Source organism: Uloborus diversus, chromosome 7, assembly GCF_026930045.1.
Source record: "Uloborus diversus isolate 005 chromosome 7, Udiv.v.3.1, whole genome shotgun sequence".
In the NCBI taxonomy this organism is placed as follows: domain Eukaryota; kingdom Metazoa; phylum Arthropoda; class Arachnida; order Araneae; family Uloboridae; genus Uloborus; species Uloborus diversus.
The window spans coordinates 6,945,313-6,960,829 of NC_072737.1; the positions used below are offsets into that span (position 1 = coordinate 6,945,313).

General features: G+C 32.7%; 1 protein-coding gene across 1 annotated transcript in view; it reads left to right on the top strand.

The window, feature by feature from the left end:
- Positions 1–15,517, top strand: part of LOC129225664 (probable phosphorylase b kinase regulatory subunit beta) — a 94,098-nt gene that overhangs the window by 54,123 nt on the left and 24,458 nt on the right. The window contains exons 17-19 of the mRNA XM_054860140.1: positions 1,555–1,659; positions 3,819–3,901; positions 14,916–15,006. Coding sequence (XP_054716115.1) covers positions 1,555–1,659; positions 3,819–3,901; positions 14,916–15,006 — 279 coding nt within the window. The remainder of the gene's footprint in view (positions 1–1,554; positions 1,660–3,818; positions 3,902–14,915; positions 15,007–15,517) is intronic.

Below are 15,517 nucleotides of genomic sequence, written 5' to 3' on the forward strand. Positions count from 1 at the left end.
TTCAATATAACACGAAACATGGTTTCAATACGACATGATACATATTGACATGATTTTTACTATGTACATGATTAATTAGTTTAAAAAATAAGTCAAAAAGTTATGAATAAAAAAGTCTTGTATAACACGGTTTCGATACTACACAGAGTGAATTAACCATGTTATACACGGGATACCACTGTAATAGACAATAATAAAGTTATAAGAGTATATATAAAGACTAAAACACATACAAAGTTCTAACCATAAAGAAACCTCAATGCATAAGGATTTTCCTAAATTATACAGGGGTCGAAGTAGTCTTATATATCCTATATTTCCTATATTTTCAAAAAAAGCATCAAAATCGTCCTATATTTCCTATATTTTTCAAAAATGTCCTATATTTCCTATATTTCCGTTTTTTACCCTATATATCTCTCTTAAAAGGAACAGCAAATAAACTTTCTGACATCTGATTTTTCGCTGAAAGTACGTGCCCCATCGAATTTTAAATTAAAAAACGCAACTGACTAAATCCTACAACAAGCATCTTCTCTCATTTGCTACAGCAATGTGACGTCACTCTATAGTAGGTGGAGTTTCGAGAACTAAGTCTGAAGTTGGTTTTAAAATTTTGCGTTTGGGGGGGGGGGGGGGGCAACAGCCGTTTGTTTTGTTTTCCATCATGGTTTTCGTTTTCGTTGGTATATTTTTGCGTTCAGTACATTTTCTGATGGGAATGTTCTAATTTTCTTTTTGCAATCTTTCTTTTTGTGGAATTTTGGGGTCGTGGAATGGTTAGTTCCTTATGATGTTAAAACGTAGTTTGTTGTAATAAGTGGAATTATAATGGCAAAATCACAATGCTTAAAAACATTTCGTGTGGAGTTGTTGAACCAGAAGGACAGTTCTACAAATTTTGGTGCATGGTGCACTAAAGGAAAAGATGATTTTACAGCTTTTTGCCATTTTTGCAACTGTTCAGTGCCCATAAACAATAGTGGATTTTCGCAATTGAGGCAGCATGCTAAAACATTCAAGCCTAAAAAAAACTGAAAAACTTCAGAAGGATCCTTCTCAAGCTCTGTGTGTTCTTAATACAAGTGTTAAAGGGTTCAGTTTAGATATAAAATCTAAGAGCAGTGGAATTAGTACTTGGGTCATGAGTGAGGAAGAAAAAATAAAAATTATCTTTGTTCAAATTTTGTTTAGTTATTTAGTCTATAAAGTACACCTTTTTCAAAAATTCTTTCAACTACAGGAAAGTCATTATAGATGTAAGGTATTTTGTTTGAGGTTTTTTTTAAACAAAATCATTGATAAGAGTAACTGAATAATATATGATATGTATTATTTCTTTTTTTATTGCATAATTATTCATATAATGTGTCCTATATTTGTTCTATATTTTTTGTGGAAAATGTCCTATATGTGACAAATCGGTCACTTCTACCCCTGATTATACTAAATAGATGCATCATGAACCTGATAGCTATTGCTTGTAAGTGTTAATATCTTTGAAATTTATTAGTTCTTAATTTTTAGTTACTATTTGTCAATTAATCTTTTCAGCTGTACAGAATCTGTGGGCAGACTGTCATTTGCTATCCCCTTATTTTTGAAGTCAGTGATTTTTATCTCTCACATGATATGGCACTGTTGATTGATGACATTAAGGTAAGTAATCTTAGTTTATTATAAAAGTTTATTGTATTAGTTTATTATATATTTATCTTAGTTTATTTTATTTAAATCTTAGTAATTTTTTAGTCAACTCTGGTTTGTATTTGTAAGTAAGATAAATGCAGCATTATTTGTGACACAATATGTTACCATCATTATCTGTTATTGAATCATATGTTATGGAAGAAATTAATTATCCATTTATGCTGAATTCGCTAGGAATCTCCTTCTTACGTGCATTATTAGTGAAGTTGAAGGCTACACTAGACGCCATAAAGTCGAAGTCCGTTTGAAATTCGATAAAAAAAAGTTCGACAATTTCCGTGTATCTGAAACACAGTTTCCCGATATACGCAAGATGGCGACCGGTCACGGTTATTGCTTTCAGAAATTCCCCGCATGCTCCATCCTGATATTCCTACATCCATGGTCATACTAACTTATTTTAACTAAACTAGAAAAATATTATTCACTCAAAACTCGTCAAAAAAAAACTTTTATTTAATTCAAAGCATATCACTTTTTCCCCCCTTCTTCATTTGATTTCTTTTCCTTAAGAAGTTTGAAACTGAAACTCTACTGAGCAGTTTGGATGTTTGTTTATTCTTATTGTCAAACCACTATTTTCATCACTTAATGTTTTAATAGAAATAATGTCCAACTCATGACAAGCAATACTCTTTGTTGAGTAACATTTATTAATGTTGAAGAAACTATCTACGTAAACAATGACAAAATACGTAATACTTAATAACCATAGAACCAAAGCAGAGTAAGCACATAGACTATTTATAGTTTTAGTCCAGGATTAGTAAGTTAACCAATCAATATGCACGTAATGTAAAACAACCAATAAAAGATAAATAAATAAAATATAGACAAAAAAACAGGATTAATTTAAGAAAATTTAGGACCTCGGACAGGGTTGGCAAAAACCCGGGTTTTTTAAAAAAAGCCCTTGGACCCAGGGTTTTTTGGGTTTTTTTAAATAAAACCCAAAAAAACCCAACTAAAGCTGGGTTTTTTAAAAGAAATGTGGGGTTTTTTTTTGTCTTTTTTTAGGGAAAACGTAGGGTACTTGTAGCATATTGTAGCGTAAGTATATGAACAAAGCACAAGAATTGTCTTGGGGTAAAAAAAGCTGGAAAACTAGTTAAAATTCAGCGTTTTCTGAAGAAGAGTTTGAAAGACGACGAAACCCAAGAATGGTGAAGTTTCAGATTTTTTAGTTTCCATGATTACCAACAGTTAAGGCAAAATTACTTCTTGAGTGATAAAATCTATTGTTCGTTTTTAATTACTACTATTTTTTTTTGCATTTTACTTTATTGTATTTCATTTTTTTATGCAAAACTACTGTAGAACCTCAAGTAGTTTAAATCCCTATTTACTGAATTCCAGCTTAATCAAGACATTTCTTTGAATTTTATGTTGCCTGTTTTTCTATTTCTGTGTACAGATTAAGAAATATTAAACTTTTTTGTAAGATAATGAAAATACTGTACATCCTATTCTGTTTTCTGTCCGACCATTTGCAAAACCTGTTAATTTCTAAAAAAATGTAACTTGTTAATTCGAAATTTGAGACGTGTCGGGTTGCAGAAAATAATTCAAATGAAAGCCTTTTAGCTAGAGTAGTTTCCTCTGTACAATCTACAAATATTGAGAAAACCAGACGTGACAGGACTTAGTCAAGATAAATTGAGTTATTTATTGACCAGTTAAAGATAAAAGTTAAATATATATTTTTTGAATCTTTGAAGTATTTTTAGTGCCGTTAAGAGTTAAGAAATACTATTAAAGTTCAAAATTCATTTTTTATGTCCATTGTCTGTGGTGAAGAACAAATAAAATAGAAGTTTAAATTGTAAAAGTATTTAAATTAATTACTTTTTTAAAAAACTTCTCAAAAAATTTAAAAAAAACCCAAAAGTGGGCTAAATAATGGGTTTTTTTAAATGGGTTTTTTCAAAAAAAACCCATTGGGTCCAACCCAATTGGGTCCAATCCGGCCAACCCTGACATCGGAGAGAGCTTCAAGTAAGCCTTGACCAATAGCAAAACGTTATTGATCCAAGTTTGCTTTAACCAATTAAAGTGCGATTATAGATATTTCAACACTCTTTGTTCATTCCGTTTCTTACACGTTTTAGAATGAGTTGCACTTTGTCGGAAAGTATTGGAGAATGTCCGGTCGACCAACCGTCTGCATTCTCATCAGAGAAGAACACATGAGGTGATTTGAGATCTTTGTATCTGTTTTTATTTTATTTATTGCTTCTAACTTAATGTTATGATACTGCTACAAAAAATAAGTGAAATATTTTGTAGCATTTATGCAACAGCTAATGGAGCTTTCCAATATATTCTACCAAATTGGGTTTTCAGTTCATGTTTTGTCTTTAAAAATTTTTTTTTTTTTCAATTTTTTTTTTGAAAAATGTTATTTGAAACAATGTGTGAAACACACGGTTTTGAAAATCAGTTTAAGTTGATTGTATGCCATTATTTTTTTTTACAAGTTGATAAATGTAAATAAATAACGCCTTGCATTAAAAAGAAAATCATATTTAAAACTGCTTTTTCGGCCAAAGAGAGTTATTTGGTTGAAATTGAATGCAACTGCATAAAATTAACATCTTATAAGCAAGTGGTAATGACAAAGATCAAAAGTTAAGAAAATTGTATTGAAAAAAGTGCTTTTAGTTAAAATATTTGCATTGATATAAAAATTAATTTCCTTTTTTTGTAAATATTTTATCACTTTTTTTGGCATTAAATATAGCCTGTAAAAGTGTAATGCTAAAGGGTATAAAATATTTATCAGTTATAATTAATGATTAGTGCCCATGGATTATCATATTCAAATGCTTCATCTTCAAATATATGCAGCTCTCAACTTATCTGCACTTCTTAATCCTAGTTATATCATGTTATTGCATATTTTCTATGGCATAAATATAAATGTTGTGATCCATGTTGTTAACCAGGTTTTTTGTGTGGATAAGCTTTTTTTTTTTCCAAGTCCCTAAAAGTCCTTTTTTTTTACTCTGGTGGCTTTTTCCATTTTGAATTTTCCATATGATCTCTTTTATCTATTCATTTTTGTTTTTTCTAAAAAAATTTGAATGTTTTGTTCATACCCCTACCACAATAATTTGTAAATTAGGGAATTTTGAATCAAATTAGGGTATGACTAGAGATGAAAACAGTCGAAAAAAAACGGAAAATTTCCGAAAAAAACCGAAAAAAACCGTTTTTTTTCCGAAGAAAAAAATTTCCACTTTGGAAAAATTGAAAAAAAAAAAAAAAAAAAAAAGAATTTTTTCAACTTTTCAGGGTTTTAATTGAAATTGTCAGCAAAAAGTGATTAGAAATTTCTCGCGCTTAAATTCTGATGCAATCCCCCCCCCCCCCGCTTTATGTTAAAATACTGTCTAACATTAATGCAAGTTGTTGTATAACAATATAATTTGCATATAGATCAAAAAATGTTTAAAAATACTTTTTGCAAAAAAGCTTAAACCAATAACCTTAGTGAAGAATTTATTTTCCTTCTTCATAAAACAAACGAGCATAACTTTAATCACAAAGCTATGTTTCTGCTGATTGTGCGAACCAAATGTACATGATGTGGCAAAAAAAAAAAAAAAGAAAAAAACGGGCAAGCAATTTTCTAAGAAACTCTATTAAAAACAAATAAATTAACAAAACACAAAAAATAATGTGAGAAGACCTTTAGCAATCAATAAATTTAATTGGTTTCAAACTAGCAGCCTTTTGCAGCAATATAGAGATGCAACTGATTATTGAAATTTTCATTCAAAGGCAGCAAGTCCTTTAATCAATCCTATTCCCTTTAAAGCAATTGGTTTAGAAAGTCCGAACTTATGTGTGGTTTAGGGTAGACCTTTGACTCTGAAACAGGCCGTACAGTGTAATAAATGGGATAGAGGTCGTCCACTCTAAAGATGATATCACGTCAAAAACAATGCGCCTTGCACCACTCGTCTTTTTGGCCATATAAATCGATGTGGAGTTAAAGGAAAATGTCCAGTCTACAATGCTGAAGTGCTCTTAGGCCCACAGAAGTACAATAACTCTAAAATGTCCTTCTGGTTCACTTTTTGATTCATTTTACGGCTCTTATCCTCAAAAAACTGGATTTTTCGTCGCTTGTGCTGATTCCACTTCAGACCAAGACTGACTTCGGATTTCGTCGATCTTTAACATTTTCTAAGGTGCTTGGTGTGTCTACAGACCAAACGCTATCGTTCTAGGGGTTATGAGTTGGTTAAATGGTAAATCAGTGAAAGGTATCTCTTCCAGCGTGGACTTGCGGCCCGTCTCAAACGTTTCTGGCATCTTTGGAGTTAGTTATACGAATGCCTGAACTTTTTGGAACTCGTAAAACTTCTGTTTGAGCTGTTTTTTCCCTCAGTCGCACAAATTCCCACAAACGACTGCTCTCGTGGAAACCCAAGGATTTCATTGAACTCACTTTTGGATGACCTAAGGATTAACTGAAATGTTCGCTGTTCGTTTTTGTACACATTCCCGACTATTATTTCCAAGCCACTTAAAACGGCATGTCGTTTCAAATACTGTTTGTCGAGGGACAACAAGCGAACGAACTGTCGTTCTACTTGGTTAAACAGTTTAAATCAGCAGGTATTTTGCTTAAAATTGTAAGAAAACCGAAAACAATACATAAGCTATGTAATATATTGTAAATTATTTTCTAATAAAGTGAGAAACAAAAATAAATTAGGCACTCGTTAAAATGAAATTACCTTTCTTCCATTCGATGATACAATTTTTGTCCGATATTTGTTTTGCCGCAACCTGTATACTGCCGTGCTAAGCAAAAAAAAGGGGAATTTGCAGTTGGGCTCAAGCTGAGATATTGTATTTTAAAGTGTGGCTCTTCCATATATTTGATTCAGATGTGTTTTGTTTTTTTAAAAGAATTTTTCAAAACAATACTTCTTGATCAAATGACCCTAAAACATTTTATTTATTAAGTAAAATACGAAACAGAGATTAACTTGGTTATAATAACTTAATATTGTTCAAAAGTTCTGGTATGACTACTTTTACTACTGTGCTTAGCCCGGCCGTATGAATAAACTGAAACTGTAGTTTAAGTTTTGGTTCAGCTTAAGAAACACCAATTTAGTTTTTATTTGGTCTGAAACTGGATTGGAAAAAATCAAAACTCAATAGCCAGGGGTCTGGCCAGAGGATATTTGGGTCCGTTAACGGACCCTTCACAAAAATCCGATCAACCAAAACGGACCTTTCACAAAATCCCTATCAAACAAAACGGACCTTTCACAAAATCCCGATCAAACAAGATCGGATCTGTCACAAATTGTTTATTGAAAGAGCAAATTTGAAAGCAAAATAATGCATATTTCTGTGTATAAACCGATCATTTTTGGAACCTTTTTTTAAGTTAAATTAGAGGGATCAGCTTATACAAAATCGGCTAATTTTGAAAAAAAAAAAGAAAAGAAAAAATCGGCACTCTTGCGATGCTCCTGCAAGCGATAAATAATTGCTACTGCCAAATAAATATAATGGTTGTTTGTTTTATCACAGCTAATTAGCAGCGGTGTTGTTGTAAACTTTTCTGAAAAGGTATTGGTAAGCACTTTTCTCAGCTCATGATTTAATAAACAATAATAATATATATCTGCGAAATGAACTTAGAACTGCAAAGGGATAGTAAGGGTGAGGAAAAAAATATGATCGCTTCAGATAGGGTTACCAACTTCAAAACTATCACCACTTAGCGTCTGGCGTTGAACCTTTACAATGACTTGATTAGAAAATATTCTCATTATTTTGTCCGCTTGTCAATATGTCAATATTTGCGTTTTTACGGTGCGGTGCGATGTTTAGTTGTTATTTTGGGAGAAAATTATATGGATTTTGATTTTTCGATGCTAACAAGGATGATTAACTTTAAATAAACTCTTTTAATTACCGTTTTTTTTTTTCTTTAGATGTCTACATTTTGAAAAATGCAATCTTTTAACATCCGATATGAGAATCATATTTTGTTCTTTTTTCAAGCTAACTTCGCTTTATTAGGATTCAAATAAATGAAAAGTCTCTTTATCTCTGTTAGAACTCTCATTTCAAGTTTTTAAAGCAAAATTCCATTTTCTGTTATGAGTCAAAAATTAAAATGCTGAATAGATGGTTTATTTTATTTTATTATTATTATTATTTTTTTGGGGGGGGGGGAGTCAACTGTGTCCACAGCTATTAATGATATGTTATCATAGGACTCTTAAAATGCAATTTTAAAATAATTTTATCAAAAATATTTCTTTTACAAGCCGTTTTTATACTTTTGATGCCTTCACTTTGAGAATTGCGATCTCTTTGCATCCGCTATGGGAATCCGATTTTTCGAATTTTTGATGATTATTACGCTTTCTTAAGAGGTAAACAATTGAAATATCTTTTTATTTTTGTTAAAATCACGGAATTTATAAGTTTTAAACGAAATTCTGTGCTTTTTAAGAGTGTCTTGGATCAAAAAGTTGAATTCTGAACCCTATTCTGAATTTTGTTTATTTATTCATATTTTTGTTACAATTATTTTAAATATTGTACAGAAATATATCTAGTATAAAATTTAACATAATGCAGAATGGTAGATAAATATTGATACTTGAAAGAGCGATGCCCCCCCCCCCTCGCCAAATATCAGAAAAAAAATCCAGAATGATTTTCTCGCCATAGAAGAGGAAAACACTCAACTTTAAGTTTAATTGATGCAGTTTGTGCCATCTCTAAATTCTAAAATTTCGTTTTAACATTTTTTTTTTTTTTGCGAAATTTTTTGATTTTTCACAAAATTAATTCTTTTTTCACAAAATTATTTGATTTTTCACAAAAAAAACGGACCCTGTGAAAAATCCTGGACAGACCCCTGATAGCTTTTATTTTCAGACAGTAAAGTTACATTGTATTCTTTTTCTTTCAAAAAAAAAAATCAATCATGTTTGAAAGTCGAAAATTTCAATTAATGCTTCAAGTTTCAAAGGCAATCTAAAATAGAAAATGTAATTGTTACGATTAGACACACATTACCCAATATTATTGGCTGAATGAGGACTTGACTTATTTCTGGTGTTGGATCATGAAAGCTCTCAGTTATAAAACAAAAAGTTTTTTTTTTCTAATTAATCTTACCTTTATGCGTATTTCTGTCAAGCAGATATGTGGATAGCACATATTTCATAATGCTTAACTCTTTATATGTTCCAAAAAATACAGAGCTATTAAGAAACCCTAAATTTATTCATAAAAAAATCAAATTTTCCATTTTTTCCAATTTTTCCCGAAAAAAAAACGGTAAAAAAACGGTTTTTTTCCACCATTTCAAAATTTCCGGAAGTTTTACATCTCTAGGTATGACATCTAGAGTTTAAAACTACTGGTCAGTGTTGCCAAATTGAGGGAAATTTCCCCATTTTAGGGAAATCTTGTACTCTTTGGGGAATTTTTGGGGAAATGGATTTCGAGAGGAATAATTTGGGGATTTTTTTTTTCTTGGGGAAAACCTGAGGAAAAAAATCCTCGGGAAAAAAGAATTTTTTTCGTATTTAAATTCGCGTATTTACATCAGGTAGTTATATCATTTGAATCAAACAGTGCGTTGGTTTAGCTTTGCTCAGCTTTATTGAATTCGCATTTCGTGAAACATTATGTTAAGGAATTCGCATCAATTTTCTGCGTGAGTAACTAGTTGATACGTGAAACGAGTAAAAATGAGTGAGTGTGATGAAGAATGTTCTTGGATAAATTTATAAAAGCTCATAGTTTAAATGTACAGGAGCAGAGTAGTAAAGTAAAATCAAGTAGAAAAAAAATAATCGAATATTTCTTATCTCTTGGGTCGGTCAGGGCTTTAATGAAATCCAATATGAGTGAAAATCCTTTCTTGATGCAAGCACTTGTATTTATGAAGGCAAAAGAAAAAAAAAGTTGGGGAATTTTAGAAGAAAATTTGGTGATTTGAGGAAAAAAAAATTCAAGGAAAAAAAATATCATAGGAAGCTGAACAGAAATACATGAAATACACTGCCAGCTCAGTCATTTCCAGTCGAGGACTGCAGTTTTGTGCTTATAATCACTCATCAGCCCGACATAGGAAGAGACTGAGCTGGAGGTGGAAAACCTCTGAAGGAAGCTCAGTCATTCCTATGCTGGGCTGATGAGTGCTAATAAGCACGAAACTGCAGTCCTCAGCTGGAAATGACTGAGTTGGCGGTGTATTTCATGTAAACTAAAAATATGTTAGGAGCCCTTGTGTAGAGCTACAGAGGTTGACAACACTAGAATACTAAAATGGGAGCAAACCCTAAAAAGAAGAAAAAAGTGTACGCATAAATGCCAAAAAGTATTATGTGTTAGTTGAATCAACTCGGAACAACTAGGCTTAAGTGTTGGAGTTAAAACTATATGTCTTGCTAGCGCTAGCACAATATAACAAAAGTTTACGTAGTATTAGAAACTTTGCAAGATTTCAAATGTCTTCACAAACCTTTTCAAATGAAAATCATCTTCTTGAATTTATTTCTAAAATAGCTTGCTATGTTAGTCACTTCGATTTGTGCATTAACCCCATAACTGCCTTGGGTGTATATATACACTACTGGCCATTAAAATTGCTACACCAGGAAGAAATGCAGATAACAAAATGATATTTATTGGACACATATATTATGTTGGAAATAACAAATGATTAAATTTTCAAGAAATTTGGGTGAATAGATTCTGAGAACTTAGTACCTAGAACTACCACCTCTGGCAGCAATAACAGCGCTTATACGAAAGGGCATTGAGTCATAAAGAGATTGGAGGACATGTACGGGGACAGACATCCATGCAGCTTCAACATGATGCCACAGTTCATCGACACCGTAAAGGCTGGGGTTTGCTTACGAGCCAGTTATTCAGCAACCATTGACCAGACGCTTTCTATTGGTAAGAGATCTGGGGAACGTGCTGGCCAGGTTATCAGTTGAACATTTTCTGTATCAAGGAAAGTCTGCACAGTACCAGCCACATGCGGTCGTGCATTATCCTGCTGAAACGCAGAGTTTCGCAGGGCTCGAATAAAGGGTAGTTCCACGGGTCGTAATACATCAGAAATGTAACGCCAACTGTCCATAGTGCCGTCTATGCGAACAAGAGGTGACCGAGATGTGTATCCAATGGCACCCCATACCATCACGCCAGGCGATGGGCCAGTATGACGATGGTGAATGCACGCTGCCAGTGTGCGTTCTCCACGATGCCGCCAAAGACGGATGCGACAATCATGATGTTGTAAGCAGAACCTGAATTCATCAGAAAAACAACGTCTCACCATTGGTACACCCAGGTTCGTCGCTGATCACACCATTGAAGGCGCTCCTGTCTGTGATACAGCGTCAATGGTAGCCGCAGCCATGGTCTCCGAGCTGACAGTCTATGCTGCTGTAAACGTCACCGAACTGTTCGTGCAGACACTTGTTGTCTTACAAATGACCCCATTTCTTGACTCAGAGTTCACGATGTGGTTGTACGATCCATTAAAGCCATGCGGATATCATGCCTATCCTCTCGGCTGCTAGTGATTACTGGCCGTTGAGCACCAGCACGGCGATCTGTATTACCATCCTGAATCCCTCGAATCCATGTTCTGCTAACTGTCATTGGATTTCGACCGACGCGAGCAGCAATACTGCGATAGGATAAACAGCAATCCCGTTGGGCTACAATGCGACCTCTATCAAAGGCAGAAACGTGCTGGTACGCATTTCTACTTCTTACACGAGGCATCACAATAATTTTCCACCACGCAGCAGCGTTAAAATTGAATTTGCACGTGATAAATTGGCCGTATAATATCTTCATTTAAACACATTGTAGGTGTCGCTGCGGGCGCCTGCGTTGACTGAATGCGCTGAAAAACTAATCATTTGCATATCACATCATCTTCTTCCTGTCGTTTAAATTTCATGTTCTTATCATGTCGCTTTCTTGGTGTAGCATTTTTAATGGCCAGTAGTGTACATGCACAGCAGTCTAAACACGCTTTTTGTTTCAACATCAATTCTTTTCCGACCATCTGATTGTTCTGAGTAATGGCAATATTCATATAGCTATTAAAAACATTCTGATTATTTCAAATGTGTTTTTTTTTCTGAACATCTTAAATAAAAAGTATTTTTTGTTTGTAAATTAAAACAGAAAATATCTAAAAATGGGTTCAAAATGAGATATTTCTGGTTTAAAAATGAATATATATATATATATATATTAGGGTGGGTCGATTTTGACTTTTTTTTGAAATTGAAAACGCCTGTAGTGGGAAAAAGTTGTGTATTGGCATCAAATGCTCACATGAAAAATTTTTTGGAAATCAAAATATATTTAGATCCCCCGCCAGCCCCTTAAAGTTTGGCCAAATATGTAAAAATTGACATTTTTTAATTTTTTTAAAAATTTTTTTATGTATAATATTTTTAATCACGTGTGGTGGGAAAAGTTGTGTATTGACATCTAATGTTCATTAAAAAAAAATTTCGGTAATTAAAATATATTTATACCTTCTGCCATGTCCCTGAAGTTTCGCTAAATATGTAAAAATTGACTTTTCTAAAAACTTTTTTTTCATTTCTTATGTATTTTTTTAATCACCTGTGGTGTAAATAGTAAATAGTAAAACCCTTTGTTTGTGAACAAAATAATTATCATATCATATTACATATACCACCCCTGCCGGGAATCTGAAATTGCGCGTTTTGCCTTTTTTCTTTGCTCCTTCTGCTTCCAACTGTTTCCAACTGTCAAAGAGACAGATGATTCCTCCCAAATATTTATTTTTCTTTTTCTCTGTGATATAATGAAACTAATTAAATCACCCACCCCCCCCAGTCTGACAAATTGGCCTGTTCTTGGCACCTAGCCAATTATATATGAACCAAATAGAAATCGTAACGAAAAACTCTGAGCAAAAAAAAAATTGGTACAGTGAATGAAGTGTTATCAAGCATATTAGACTATTTAAAAACAACCCAAGTATCTACTGTGGATTTTAATTGCAGTAGGATCAGATGGAACAGCAGTCAATACTGGTGTGAAAGGTGATGTAATAAGACTGTTTGAATTGCATTTAAAAAGGCCGTTGCATTGGCTCATATGTCAATCGCACGCCAATGAGCTACCTTTACGCTATCTGTTACGGCATCTTGATGGAAGCACTACAGGTCCTTTTACATATAATGGTCCTATAGGGAAGCTTCTTGGCATATGTAAGCAGCTACCAATTGTCAACTTAAAAATCGCTTTTGATTCGTCAACAGTTGATACAGACGGACTTGGCACTGACCAAAAATACTTGTATCAAATATGTCAAGCAATATGTCCAGGAAATTGTTCAACATCACTGTCCACCAAATCACCAGGAAAGCTATCTCATGCTAGGTGGCTTAAAACAGCAAACAGAGTACTTCGTTTGTATGTTGGTACAAAAGAGTCATCGCTGGAAATAGGGACAATTGTAGAATACATTATAAAAGTGTATGCAAAAGTTTGGTTTTTGATTAAAACTGAGCCTTCATGCACAGCCGGTGCACAGCATCTTTGCGAAGTTATCCACTACTCAAGATATCTTAGCGATGATCTGAAATCAGTAGTTGACCCTGTTATACAAAGAAATGTTTTTTTTTTGGTCATCCAGAAAACCTGCTGATAGCCATGATCAACTGCACGCAATCCTCAGTAAGGAAATTAGGCTACAGAACAATCCTGAAGGCCCGAACTCTTACTAATGAAACTGTTCGTGATTTTGTCATTCCACCTCTAAATTTTCAAGCAAAAGACTGTACAGAATCGATAAATTGGCAAAATTGTGTCCTTACAGACCCTCCACTCACCAAACATATACCCAATGCGGAACTCGAGAAAGTAGCTGAAACGGGGGTGACGTTATTGAAAGTGAGTTGTGGAATTTAACCATTGTCACACACAAGCGGTAGAAAGAGCAGTTAGGTTGGTGACAGAAGCATCTTTATCTGTTTGTGGAGCAACACGCCATGATGGCTTTATACGTACGATATTGGCTTCCCGAAAATTAATGCCAAAATTTGAGAACAAAGCAATGTATAAGGTGTAAAACTTCCTTATTACAAAGAACTCCGAGGTGAATTCTTAGTCATTTTCCCCTAATACTTCGGGAAAATGAGCGAAGAGTTGCTGTAAAACTGCGACGACGGACTTCTGGTACTTTAATCTCTTATACCTATGTTTTAATCCTAAAGAATTCTATAGTGTTATTATAGAAAAATAAAGTATAAAAAATGCTTAATTATTTAAAAAAAAAGTGTTGAATAACATTTTTGCTTTAAAACGTCAACATTTTAAAAATTATGAAAATATTCCAAATTTCACACACCGGTTGAACGGAGCTTGAATATTATTATTATTGCTTATGAGTGAAGAATCTTACTTACACATTACATTTTGAGTGATTAAAAAAATCAAAACATGAGAAATTTAAAAAATAACAAATAAATGTCCCATATGTTTTCCATATTTTGTGAAATTTCAAGGGACTGGTGAGGGATCTAAATATATTTTGATTACCAAAAAATATTTATACGAGCATTAGATGTCAATACATAACCTTTCCCACCACAGGCGATTAAAAATATTATACATAAGATTTTTTTTGAAAAAATTAAAAAATGCCAATTTTTACATATTTGACCAAACTTTAAGGGGCTGGCAAGGGATCTAAATATGTTTTGATTTCCAAAAAAAATTTTATGCGAGCATTTGATGCCAATACACAAATTTTCCCACCACAGGCGTTTTCGATTTCAAATAAAAAGTCAAAATCGACCCACCCTAATTTATATATTTATATATATATATATATATATATATATATATATATATATATATATATATATATATATATATATATATATATAAGCTTTTTATTGCAGTGCTTTAAACTATCTTTACGATTGAAACTAAAATTGATTTAAAAAAAAAAAAACTTTATTTTGATTAAAACTGCATCCAGGATTGGGGAGAATGTGCGAAAATTTAGAATTAACATGCTACACCAGAGAGAGTTAGACATTCTGAAAGAAAATGTAAATGTTCAATATGAGTTCTATGTTTTAACCTGTATTTCTCGAACTTTAAATGTATATTTTTTCAATTTGAAGGGATGTGCATTTCAAGGAGATGCTCGATCTGTTAGCCATGTTAAAGAAAGGAGACTGTGATGGATTGAAGATTAGAACTGGAAGACTCCAGGTGGGAAAAACACTTAAATTCTTGAATATCTTTTGAAAAATGTAACTGATATGTATGTATTTTTTTTGCAGTTGTCTGCCTTTATGTCCAACTATGTGTTATCTTTTACTCTCATACATTTCAGTGACTTCTTAGTATGAACATATTTCTTTGTGCCCGACGTTTTTTCCCTTCTCTTTGCCCTGCAAGAGAGAAAGTTTTTAAGAAAAAGTTTTTTATTATTTATCATTTATATATGAATATAGAAACGAATACACACGCATAATATTCATGTACATGTGATTGTATCTACCATTACTTAAGTAATGTTTTGAAGTGAGATAGGTATCATATGGTTCCCTGAAAATATTTTTCATGCATATAAAGACAGAGCTGCTTAATATATAAAATAGAAAAATTTACTACAAAAATGGCACAATAATTTATAAATTGTGCCTTTTTTTTTTCAAATAATGGGCATATTATTAAGAAAAAAAATGTGCGCAGGATTTTTTTTTTTTAACGCAGCATA